The sequence below is a fragment of the Impatiens glandulifera genome, chromosome 3, assembly GCF_907164915.1.
Source record: "Impatiens glandulifera chromosome 3, dImpGla2.1, whole genome shotgun sequence".
Classification (NCBI taxonomy): Eukaryota; Viridiplantae; Streptophyta; class Magnoliopsida; order Ericales; family Balsaminaceae; genus Impatiens; species Impatiens glandulifera.
This window is the reverse complement of record NC_061864.1, coordinates 3154179-3168295: the sequence shown is the minus strand read 5'-3', so window position 1 is coordinate 3168295 and position 14117 is coordinate 3154179. Positions and strand designations below refer to the sequence as shown.

The window sequence follows — 14117 nt, the reverse complement described above, 5'->3', positions numbered from 1 at the left end:
GCGTTATCGTTTTCCTATTCCCCGGTTAGATGACTTGTTGGATCAGTTGGGTGGTGCTTCTGTGTTTAGCAAACTGGATCTCAAGAGTGGATACCATCAGATTCGTATTCGCATGGGTGATGAGTGGAAGACTGCCTTTAAGACTCGTGAGGGCTTATATGAGTGGCTGGTTATGCCGTTTGGTCTGTCGAATGCTCCTAGCACCTTTATGCGTGTGATGAACCAGGCTCTTCGCCCTTTCATTGGGAAGTTTGCTCACAATCATGCTGTTAATCGCTCCACTGGTTTCAGTCCTTTCCATGTGATTTACGGGCTGTCTCCGCGTGCTCCTCTTGATTTGTTAGCGCTGCCCAGCAAGGTGCGTCCTCATTCCACTGCTGCGGATTTTGTTGGTCAGTTGGCTCAGGTTCATCAGACCACTCATGACCGTTTGGTTGCTGCTACTGCCAAGTACAAGGAGAAGGCTGATTCGAGAAGGCGTGCTGTTGATTTTGAAGTTGGTGACTTTGTGTGGGCTATTCTGACTAAGGATCGTTTTCCAGCTCATGAATATAACAAGCTTGCTGCTAAGAAGATTGGTCCTGTTGAGATTGTGGAGAAGATCAACCCCAATGTTTATCGTTTACGCCTTCCTAGCCATGTGCGTACCTCTGATGTGTTCAATGTGAAGCATCTTGTTCCTTTTGTGGGTGAGTCTTCTTCTGATGAGGATGATGCGGTTCCAGATTCGAGGACGAATCTTTTCTACCCTGGGGGGAATGATGCGGTGCGAGTCGAAGAGGCGTTTATGCGAAAGTTGCAGCATCCGAAAATATCTCGCAAGTGTCAGATTTCGACGATTGTCTAGTGTTTTTCGGGCGGAAATGTGGTGCTGTGAAGAAGTCATGGTTTTGCCATGAGGTATGATGGTTTAAGGCCATCTGACGACGTTTAGGGGCTCAAAATCGCATTTTTATTAGTTTCGGGTGTTTTTTGCAATTTATTAAAAGTTGTTTATTTCTTTTGCAAGCTAGGGTTTGAGTATTTAAAGAATCTTAAAACACTTTGTTAGGGGAAGATTATTAATCAGAAAACGAGGTTTCCTCAATATCTATCAACTTTCGGTATTCGTAAGAATCAACGAATCTTGATAAAGGTTCATCCTAGCCACGCACGCTGCATCAACGATCCAACCTGATTTGCGATCACAACTAAGAATAACAACTTACAACACCATTTAAATAATTTTGTTTAATAAAAAATGAATTTGAGATTCAGCTTTTTTTTAAATTCCAATCTAAAAATTTCAATATCTTTATTGTTACAGTATTCAAAATAAAATTTATTCCTTATATAATTTTGCGCATGCTATCTAGATTCATTATATGAGATAAAGTCTCGATGATCAATTTCTGAAATGATTTTTTTATGTAGGGGTAAGGGTAGTTGTGTCGTTTTATATGGTCGAATTTCAAGGATAATAATATGTTCAATCTTCAAATTAATTAACGTTATACTAGTTGCATTAAATATAGAATAATGTTGAACACCAGATAAATGAGCTTTTCTTATTATAGTCAACTAATTAAGCCTCTTGCAAGAGTGAACACTATAAAACAGAAAAATAAAAAATAATAACACCCAACATGGTTTGATCTCTAATGTTAACATATCATTTAATCAAGTAAATTATGTCACTTTTGTTAAAAATAACATAAAATTATTATATTTATTTAATAAAACATAAAATATAACTATTTTAAATAAAAAGTAAGAATAATTTTTTCTGGATGTCCCAATTCTCAGGAGCTAAATAACATGAACAAGGTAAAAAAATAGAATTTGAACTTAATGTAAGACAAAATTAAAAAAAAATGTAAAAAATTGAACCAATACATGTATTTAAATACAAGTTAGATATTCTTAATTAAACGACATTAAACTATTTTCTATAAAAAAGAAAAAAGACAAATTAGATAGAATTTATCTTACTAACTACTTAAAGAGCTAATACATGAATGTTATTTTTTTTTAAAAGATTCAAATATATAAAAATTTGGTATGTAATAAATTATTATTTTTGTACTATGCTTAAATTCAACAAAACCTCTATATAAATCTGTCACTTCTAAATGAGATGTTATCAGTTAGCACACTTCATTATCTTTTATGTTGGTCAATTTATAACATTCTTGTTAAATTGTCTTCCTACAGAATTTTGTTGAAAAATGTTATGAAATTCTAAAGTTCCTATAAAAATGAATGTCTTGTAGTTCGATGTTGAATCGACTTTTTACCTTTTTTCTCATTGTCGTGACATGACGGAAATATAGAGTCTCCTTCGTAATATTCTTGAGAACTTGTGATTCTCGATATTACTGGGAGGTTTAGATTAATATGGCATATATATTGTACCTAAATCGTTAAGTCATCTCTATTATTGATTGGTTTAGTTTGGTTTAATTAACTTTTTTTTAACAAATATAATTGTCTTTTATTTATGAAAATGAAAATTTTGTTCTAAGCTTAAATGATATATTAAACTTGTAAAAACAAATGTCCAGACTCCTGAGTATAAACTATAGCATTGATGGAAACGGTTTGACTTTTTTTTCTAGTTTATTTGATTACTTCATGTTAAGTGAGGTAATTGTCTTATGCCCAAATATTTGTGGGGCACCAAAATTTTCAAAAAAAATAAAATTGTAATGATACGTTCGTAGACTTACTTTTAAAAAACACATAAATAATAATTAATAACCTATCAATAATAAATCTTAACTTAATTTGTATCTAAAAAAATAAAAATTAAAAACACTATCTTACTTGGAGAAAAAATTCGCACGATTCTCATTTATCAACAAAATCAAGGGAAAATAAATAAATAAATAAAACAAGCATTATGGAAAAAGAAAAGAAAACACTTCCCCCAAATCCTAAACCCGTCGTCGATCCTACAGCTTGCCGGAATCGGAGCAAAAAACTCGGTCGTCTCCTTCCCCGAGCTCTTGGGCCTTTTTCGCTCGTTCCACCTTGTTTCTCGGCACTGCGCCACTGCCCACTAGAGTTCTTCCTCCGATTTCGGTGAGATTTTGGTTCGATTTACTTGATTATTTTTTGTTGTTAAGGATTTGTCTGGTGAAATGGTAGATTCACAATCTGTATCTTGTATTATTGCATAGCGAAAGTGCAACATTGTGGTTAATCATAGATTCATAAAATGCTGGTTAATATATAAATTTTTAATGCAGATTAGCATTTAGAGTTTTATAAAACATGCCTCTTATAAGAAAAACAATTGTCTAGGGCACCAAGTTTTGTGCTCGCCTCAAGCCTCGAAATCTTAGGTCCGACACTGCAGTTCATGTAACTTATATTTTTGACATATTTGTTAAAATTTAATTGACTTTTCCATTTTAAACAATTTTCCGGAGCTGTTCTTGATTTTCATTTTTTTTTTGTTTTATAAATTTTATCATTTTGAAACGAAAAATAAAGTATATATATGACAGTTTCTTTTAGGGCCACAAGGCCCACAACGACTTAAACTCTTCACAGTTCACACTGCTTTCGTGTGCACATATATTGTAGACAAACAAGGCTTAATAAGGCCTTGTTAAGGATTTTTATTATTTGAAACTATTTCTAAACAATTTGCTATCCATATCAAATGTATCATCAGAGATTTGATGCTATTTTTTTGTTTTAAATTTAGGAATTATTTATTTAACTTAAAGTGTTTTTAATTAGGTTAGAATCTGAGTTTTTAAAATATGTTTGGATTTAAGAAAAAAAGGGTTTTCCAACAATGAATTTAAAAATAAAGTAAGGCAATCAGTGGTTGTACCAAATCTATGATTAATGCTTCATTATTACATCGTGTTCATATTGGGATTAGAAATCTTTGCAAGGATTAGTGCCACGATGATGATGATGAGCAAATAAGAATTAAAGATTATAATTAGGTAATAATGGCAGACAAACTAACTAATTATTTGATTAAAGTTTATGGGATTATTAACTATGGCAATCCTTTTTTAAATGTGGGAACAGTTGTTGTTCACAGGCCCCCCTATAAAATAACTTACACTAACCAACCACACTTTTATAGTATATACAAATCAACTTGTATATATTTTGACAAAAATAATATTATATATATATATATATATATATTATAATAATTATTGAGCAAAATACAAATTAATCCTACATTTATGTCAAAAAGCTTAAAATTTATTTTTAAGAATTAATCATTTTTTTAATGTAGAAATCAAGAATGACACAATATATTCATAATTTTCACGTCCATCTAAGTCGTAATCGAACATGTTTGGTTGCTGAAATGGATTGTATTATATGTATTTTACAATTAATTTGACATTGTTTTCAAAGTAATTGTAAATCTTGTTTAAGAGCTTAGACACTTAATTATATTGTTTATGTGTGATTTGTCAAGGAGCTTTCACAAATTTTTATCCTATATTCTCTATGTTTTTTTTCTTGCTGGAAATTTTTTATTTTGTTAAAAAGAAATTGATAAATCTTTTTTTTCTGTAATTTGAACTACAAATTTATCAAAAAGACTATTTTTTCATTTATTTTTCAACTAAAATGTTTCATCTAAATCATATTTTTCTTATCAAATAAGAAATTAAAAGTGATTATGAAGGTGATCTAAACAAAATACTAGTCCAGGTTGTGTATTGGTATTTATTTAAATGACTTATTTGAATAAACAAAATAAACATTACTAAAAAAAAGTAAATAACACATAAAACTAAATTATAAGAAATTAATAAAGATTTTACTAATGGTTTGACTATGTCCAATAGACAATGGCAATTATCATGTTAAGCATCTTTGAATTATGTAGTTCTATGGACAATTTAATAATAATAATAATAATAATAATGTTGTTAGCCCGTATGTTAAATCAATGTAATAAACAACTCACTCCCCACCAGATTGATAGAATATATAATTGTTAATAGAAAATTGTAGATTGTGGCCATTAAATAAATATCTTCTACTTGAAATAAAATAATTAATGTAAACAATCTCAATTAAAATAACAAACTCACCTGTAACATAATAAAACAAAATGATATAGATGGCACAATTATATGTTCTCTACAAGTGATTAAGAATACATATTTACTATACAAGTAGATTTGAAGTATATAATTAAATTATGGTTTGAATATTTATAATAAAAATAAAGGTTGATTTGAGATAGTGACATTTCAACATACAAGGAAGGAGGACATGATGAAACTCCAAGGGCATGGGTAAATTGTTTTTGGTAGCTTTCATCTTGAGCTGTAAGTAAGAAGATTGTAGGCCCCTTTCAAACAAACATGTCTGTCCAATTTCACAAACATAATCCCAAAAAACACTCCCCAATAAAAACATATACAATTCTGTCTGTCTGTCCAATTTATTTATTTATTATTTCTACTTATAACAAAACTAAACATTATTATTTCATGTAAATAAATTATTTGAAATTAGCTTCTTCTTTTTTTTTTTAATTATATAATAACTGGGTTGGATAAAGACATTACATAACCTTGTGTAGCTGTGTGTCTAGGTTTAGAGTAGGACATTGTGAGGGGCAAATTGGACAATTTTGAAGAGAAGAAAAAAGCACATAGACCCCCCATTAATGTGGTAGTGGTGGTGATGGATGGTGGGTGGGGGGAGATAAAAATAAAAAAGAAAATAAAGAAAGAAAAGAAAGAAAAGGGGAGGCTAGAATAGAATAGAAATGAGAAAAAGATTACAAAAGGAGTCCCAAAGAATGAAATAAACTTACTTTTTGACCCTGATCTCTCTTTGCCTACCGATCGAATCCATCCTCTGCAACATGAGTTGTTGTTTGAATCTGTTGATGAAATCATCTGCTTTCTCATCCACTCCGTACTCGTCTTTCTCCACCGTCGTCTTTTTTCCTTTTCCTTCACGCATCGTCGCCGGCCGCCGGGCCTCGATCGTCTCTTCCAACTCCAACTCCTTCTTCTTCGCTTCCGCTTTCATACTCACCGATTTCTTCATCCTTCCCTCCTTCCTCACCGGGATCTCGCTGGATTCCTTCATGGGTTCGGCCGTTGTCCGGATTAATTTATTGACCATCATCGTCTGAACATACACATCATCCAATGTTAATGGTGCCTCTCCTTCTTCTTCTTCTTCTTCTTCTTTGAAATTGGTTTCTTGGGGATCTAGTACTGTTGGGGTTTGGGGCAAATGGGTACCTGAATCTTGAAGCGAATCGACTTGAGTTTGGATTGACGATGGTGGGTCGGATTCTTTGGATCCGTTTTGGTAGTTATGGTGGTGAATGGAGCTAATTTGAGTGGTGGTAGTAGGAGTAGGAGGAAGAGGAAGAGGAGTTGGAGTTGGAATTGTTGATGATGATTGTTGTTGGATTAAGATTTCTTCTTCTTCTTCTTGATTCCGGTTGTGGGCTTCTTCTTCCCGGTGGTTTGGCTTCTGTTGTTGTTGTTGTTGTTGCTGCTGCTGGTGATGGTGTCGGTTATTGAAGGTGGAGGTGAAAGCAATGGTTCCGATCATAAGATTGAGAAGGAGGAAAAAGAAATGTTGGTTGAGCCAGCTGTTCATGTAGGCCAAGATCGAAGGTATGGAAGAAACCGACCCTTCAAACATGATGACTGGTGCTAGAGAGAAATAGGGGAAGATGAAGAAAGAAAGAAAGAAAGCAAGCAGCCAAAAAATAGTGACCGACCGGATGAATGAATGAATGAATATGTAAACTTGTTTGCTGTATTAAGTTAATAAAATAAATATGGAATGGGACCAAATGAAACTCTATATATTTAAAAGAGGAGGTCTTTGTCCGCCTGTGTGGCTCTCATTTTATCATACCATTTTCTCTATTACTAAATAACTTGCTATCTCTTTTACCACCCGCCAAACAAGTACTCTACAACACTTTCTTAGACCCGGTTTGAAGATGTTTTTGGTTATGCTTATCTAAATAATCTATACTGAACAAGGCCCAAAGTGCATAGGTTAAAATGACAGTAATGCATGAATGCACTTCTATTTAAAACTTGTGATAATTTAACTCGTAATATTTTGATCTCTTAGGTAGATTTTTTCCACCGACCACCCTGATGGGGTTTGATCGACTTTGTACCTTCTACTTCGTTGATCTGGCGATTTTTGTCAAGGTATTGAGAATTGACCAACAAAAATGTCAAAACATCAATTAGTTATTATGTAATGTTGGACCATTTGAGATTTTGAATAGAAAGAATAGTGGTTGATTTGAAATTTTCATTGCTTTTCATTTAAAATAATGAATTTAAATTATTTAATTAATTTAGAAAGCTAATTTGTTTCATTCTCAAGTCAGACGATTTTGAGTGTAAATTGAATAGGTGACCTTTATCAATTAAGTTAGACTTTTTTCACTAAACTAACATAATAATAATTAAATATTGAAATTAAGATTATAGTTTAATAGAATTGAAATATATAATTTTATTGGAAAAAACACACTATATATTGTTGAAATGGTAGGAATATATGTATAAAAATTAAGAGTGTAAATACGAAATTTATTTAGAATGTCTTAAATTTCTGTCTATTTTATTTGTTAGTATATTTTTTTTTATTAATTATATGGTTTGAGTTTTAAGTTATTTAAGCAGATTTATTTGGGACTAAAAGTAATAGTATTTAATGAAAAAATGTTTATTTTAAAATAAATAAATAAATAAAATTGAAGTTTTTTTTTTGTTAATAATTTAATTAATTTTAATCGATTGAATGTGAATGATAATAAATTATTTAAATAATAAAATCTCAAAATTCAAATGTCAATTTTACCTCTTCAAAACATTTGGACAAATTATTATATACATGTTATGAATCCACATTTTTCAGTAACTAAACTTGTGTTCCCGAAGCATTTATTATTTGCCTTGTAAATATTGCAAATTACATGTTATAGTTGTTACTAATAATTTTGACATATATATGAAATTGGGCCTATTAATTAATTGATCCTTATCTTCAAGACTATATATATTTTCAGTTAAGCAACTTTAAAAAGTCAACAATAAATGGGGTACAAAATTAATTCAATCAATCAATGAATGCAACAAATTATTATTGTAATGCGCATGCTTATATATGTGAAACTGTAAATCTTGTAGAATATGTTATCTTACTCTCTTCATCTTTAAGATTCACCTTCTCACTTTTATTTTTTAATTTTCAGAACAAAATTGACATATTGATGCAGCGTGCGTGGCTAGGATGAACCTTTATCAAGATTCGTTGATTCTTACGAATACCGAAAGTTGATAGATATTGAGGAAACCTCGTTTTCTGATTAATAATCTTCCCCTAACAAAGTGTTTTAAGATTCTTTAAATACTCAAACCCTAGCTTGCAAAAGAAATAAACAACTTTTAATAAATTGCAAAAAACACCCGAAACTAATAAAAATACGATTTTGAGCCCCTAAACGTTTCCGCCCGAAAAACACTAGGCAATCGTCGAAATCTGACACTTGCGAGATATTTTCGGATGCTGCAACTTTCGCATAAACGCCTCTTCGACTCGCACCGCATCATTCCCCCCAGGGTAGAAAAGATTCGTCCTCGAATCTGGAACCGCATCATCCTCATCAGAAGAAGACTCACCCACAAAAGGAACAAGATGCTTCACATTGAACACATCAGAGGTACGCACATGGCTGGGAAGGCGTAAACGATAAGCATTGGGGTTGATCTTCTCCACAATCTCAACAGAACCAATCTTCTTAGCAGCAAGCTTGCTATATTCATGAGCTGGAAAACGATCCTTAGTCAGAATAGCCCACACAAAGTCACCAACTTCAAAATCAACAGCACGCCTTCTCGAATCAGCCTTCTCCTTGTACTTGGCAGTAGCAGCAACCAAGCGGTCATGAGTGGTCTGATGAACCTGAGCCAACTGACCAACAAAATCCGCAGCAGTGGAATGAGGACGCACCTTGCTGGGCAGCGCTAACAAATCAAGAGGAGCACGCGGAGACAGCCCGTAAATCACATGGAAAGGACTGAAACCAGTGGAGCGATTAACAGCATGATTGTGAGCAAACTTCCCAATGAAAGGGCGAAGAGCCTGGTTCATCATACGCATAAAGGTGCTAGGAGCATTCGACAGACCACACGGCATAACCAGCCACTCATATAAGCCCTCACGAGTCTTAAAGGCAGTCTTCCACTCATCACCCATGCGAATACGAATCTGATGGTATCCACTCTTGAGATCCAGTTTGCTAAACACAGAAGCACCACCCAATTGATCCAACAAGTCATCCAACCGGGGAATAGGAAACCGATAACGCACTGTAATCTTGTTGATAGCACGACTATCAATGCACATACGCCAAGACCCATCCTTTTTTGGGGTAAGAAGGGCCGGGACAGCACAGGGACTAAGGCTCTCTCGAATGTGTCCCTTAGCCAGCAAGTCCTCCACCTGTCTACGCAACTCTTCATGTTCTTTGGGACTCATGCGGTAATGAGGACGGTTGGGTAGGGCAGCACCTGGAACCAAGTCAATGTGATGCTGGATATCACGCAAAGGAGGCAAGGCACAAGGCAGATTCTCAGGAAAAACATCTGCAAACTCCTGTAACAGCGGCTGCACTGGAATAGGCACCTCAGAACTAGCACCACAGGTAATCAGCGAACAAAATAGAGAAAACACCATACCCGATTCGACCATGGCGGTCTGAAAAGGACCCCGAGACAACAAGGTGGTAGGGGGGGACGCATGATGAGTGGGGGCAGCACCCTTCTTGGGCTGATTTGGCATCAACACAATCTTGGTACCATGAAATAAGAACGTGTAGGTATTAGCACGCCCATCATGTATAACGGAATGATCAAACTGCCAAGGGCGACCAAGTAAAAGGTGACAAGCATCCATAGGAACCACATCACAATATACAGCATCACGATAATGGGAACCAATGGAAAAATTAACAAGTACGCGCTTGGAAACTGTAACATCCGTACCTTGACTCAGCCAGGACAAGCGATAAGGCTTGGGGTGAGGTTCAGTGGACAGACCCAGCTTCGAAACTGCAACCTCAGAAATCACATTCTCACAACTCCCAGCATCAATGATGAAGGTGCAAACTTTGCCACCGATGGTACAAGTGGAATGGAACAAATTATTGCGTAACCACTCGTTGTCAGGAGCACGAGGGGTTAAACATGATCGACGAATCACCAAAAGGGGGGCAACATCACCAGAAACATACTCCTCCGCTGCCTCATCATCATAAACATCATACACTGGGGCTGAATCTGAAGGAAGAGCAGAGTCAGGATCATCCACCTCAGTAAAAAGACCACGATTGGTGGACTTTGGGTTGTGACACTCTGCTTGGCGATGGCCAACTTCACCACAATTGAAACAACGCAAGCCACCGGGACGTCCCTGCGGGGGGGCTGTAGTGCTGCGAGGGGGGGCTGGGGTGGGATGGGCCGGCTGGGAAGAAGAACCAATGCCACTAGTGGGGACAACCTGTTTTCCAAAGCTACCCGAACCGCGCCTGGCTAGCTGTTTCTCAGCCTGTGAAGCACGCTGATGTGCCTCAGAAACAGTCAAGGGATCAAACATATTCAAAATATCCTGCAACTGGAGGCGAAGGCCACCAATATAGCGAGAAACCAACTGGAGAGGGGACTCAGACAGGTCAACACGAGCCACAAAGGTGTAAAACTCAGTGGAATAGTCATCCACGGAACGAGAACCCTGACGAAGATTCTGGAACCGCTGGTACAGGTTACGTTCGTAATTATATGGTAGAAACGCAGCCCTAATATGCTTCCTGAATTTGTCCCAATTCGTGAGCTTTGCCTTACCATGACGAACACGTGTCTGTTTCAACTGCTTCCACCATGCTTGTGCACGACCATGTAAGCGGATCGTAACAAGGGGTACACGACGATCTGCAGGAACTTCCTTGAAATCCAGAATCTCTTCAACCTGAGAAAGCCAATCAATAAACTCTTCCGGTGATAGACTACCATCGAACTTAGGGATGTCCACCCTGAAAGCCTGCTCCCAGCGATGATTGGGGCGTTCAGGGGATCGATTCCGAAGACCACCGAGAGGGTTTTCATCTGTCATCGTAACATCATCTTCAGGGTGGTGCATGTGCATAGATGCATCCATCCGTTGCGTCAACCATTCAACCTGCCGCCTCAAATCGTCGTTATCACGGCGAAACTCAGCGTTTTCACGTCGCAACTCAGCAAGGTCACCATCATCAGCACCAGGGGTAGGGTTGCGCGGCTGTCTTCGGGGCGGCATACCTCAGGGTCGACTGGAAACTGATACCAACTGATGCAGCGTGCGTGGCTAGGATGAACCTTTATCAAGATTCGTTGATTCTTACGAATACCGAAAGTTGATAGATATTGAGGAAACCTCGTTTTCTGATTAATAATCTTCCCCTAACAAAGTGTTTTAAGATTCTTTAAATACTCAAACCCTAGCTTGTAAAAGAAATAAACAACTTTTAATAAATTGCAAAAAACACCCGAAACTAATAAAAATGCGATTTTGAGCCCCTAAACGTTTCCGCCCGAAAAACACTAGGCAATCGTCGAAATCTGACACTTGCGAGATATTTTCGGATGCTGCAACTTTCGCATAAACGCCTCTTCGACTCGCACCGCATCACATATTTAATTAAGAGCTGTCATTTTCTATATTTTCATAATTAACCGTTCTAATCTGATTTTTTTTTATGATTTATAATACATCGATAAAATTGTTGAATAATTGTGTGATTATTTCATGGGTTGAAAATTAAAATTACTTTTTAATGCCAAAGGAGTTGTGCATAATTCCATGTAACTTGTTGGTGACCTTTTTTTTATTATAACTTTTTACCAATAAATTATATAAACTTCCAAAAGATCGTGTGATCATAATGCACACAAGATGATTGTTTTTGGAACAACTAGGAAGAAGTAACCGACACCACTAAATAATAGTGTGTTTTTTTTATTGATGATTATGACTACACAAAGGAGCCCAATTGCATTTATTTTGGTCATGAATATTGGATTTGAGCGTTATAGTGTTGATTAAAGTTTATGTTCTACATTTTGTGTTATGTTTTCTAGAAGATGTTTGTCATTATTTAGGGTGGAATGTTAAAATAGGCCTTCAAAGTATTTTTAAGATTTTGAACAAGACCTAAAGAGTTTATTTATTTTCAAAAGTGGGATTTAAACTTTTAAGTATCATTCAAAATAATTAAATTAAGAAACCGATATAATTAAGTTGGTTAAAACTCAACATGTGTGACAATTATTTATAAATACTAATTCAACATTTATTCTTATAATTTTTTATAAAGGATCATGCACTAGCCAACTACATCACCATACTTTGGATGTACAAAATTATAATTATTTTCCTTCACATATATCTTCATAGGCTTCCTTATAAGATTCTCCTTTCCAGTGTTTATATCATATTTTTATAATTTTATTATTTCGTTTGAACAATTAGGTGAAAGTAAATTATGAATCGCATAAATAATTATTAAATCGTAGTATCACAATATAGAGGTCGGTCTTAATCACATCATAACTCGTGAAGCTACTAATATACCAAACTTAGAATTTGGTCTAAGGAAACTATGGAAAAAAATTTGAGTAAAAAATGACATCTCAGAAAAACAAAACAAAAAAAAGTGATATATATATATATATATATATATATATATATATATATATAGCCATGAAAAGGACCATTTTGAAAATACCAAGAAACTGTAGAACCCGTGTTGAATTTATGGCTAAAGTTTGAGGCAACTTTATCGTACAAGTGAAGCTTTATGCCCTGTTTTAAATATCTCGAGATACTTGAAGTCTTGGTTTAAACTTCTACCTTAGGTTAATTAATTATGTTATAGAAGCCCTTAAAGTTATATGAATAATATAAATCATGTCTGTAAATTTTTAAAAGCAACTAAAGGACCAAAAGCAACATTGTAAACTAACGCACTCACCACTCATTTCAATTTATTTATTTTTAATTTAAGGGACAAAAGGCCTAATTTGAAAATAATTTTTAAGTTATGTATTTGAATCTTGATATGAATTTAGATAAAAAAAAATTATCCATAAATTTATATTTTTTTCAGTTATTTCATTTGAAAATATTCCAAATGAGATCAATTAAAAAAAAACTTACATATGTTTTGAAAGATTGTTTGACGGTAAGGTATTTTTTTATGAATTTAAATTCAACAATACTATATCTTAAAAATATAGTATATTCCTATTAAATAAATACACAAAAAATCAAGCTGGTATACTTATAAAAAAAATTATTCATAACACTAATTCATATATTTTAATACTTATCAGATTAGTTCGGTTATTTGAATAGATGTTATATTTGCAATAGTAGTTTTTTTTTTAAAACCCTATATCTGACTTATAACCGGAGTTTAAATGTCTTTTATTCTAATTGATTGACATAACAATTGTGTTTGTTCATATCAGTATCTTCTCACTTAAGGTGTTATTATATTTGATAAAAGATGTATTTTCATGTATGTCATGTGTATCTTCTTTTTTGTTAAATTATTTTTTAGCACCTAACAATTTAGGTTGGGTTGAGATTGACGATTTGAACTATACTAACACGAATATAAATCAGTTAATAATTCATGCCAAAAATTCTCCCATGAACATGAATCGTTCATTTGTAATTGATCTGGCTTGGCTTGGTTTGAATCTTCCGACTTAACTCGAATTAAACTTAATTTAATTTGATGTAACTAATATCACATATTCTATTTCACGTTAAAATGATATGAATATAACAAAAAATAATAAAATTAAATCACAGATCTTTTTCGGAAAACTGTTATTCTTTTAGTTAATTCAAATCGAATTAAATTCAACATTAGTTCAAACATAAATAACCCAAACCAAATTTTCCATTTTGGGGAATATTTGAGTTTACACTAGTTTTAATTTGAGAAAGTTATATAAAAATTGTATTATTTCTTTTATTTATTACAATTTTATAATAATAAAATCTATATATATATAATGATGCTTAATTTTTAAAGT

General features: G+C 34.0%; 1 protein-coding gene across 1 annotated transcript; it reads right to left on the bottom strand.

Moving 5' to 3' along the window:
* Positions 1–5793: 5793 nt before the first annotated feature.
* LOC124928890 (involucrin-like) lies at positions 5794–6603 on the bottom strand. The gene has a single exon (XM_047469140.1). The coding sequence runs from the start codon at positions 6601–6603 to the stop codon at positions 5794–5796; it is 810 nt and encodes a 269-aa protein (XP_047325096.1).
* Between the last annotated feature and the right edge of the window lie 7514 nt (positions 6604–14117).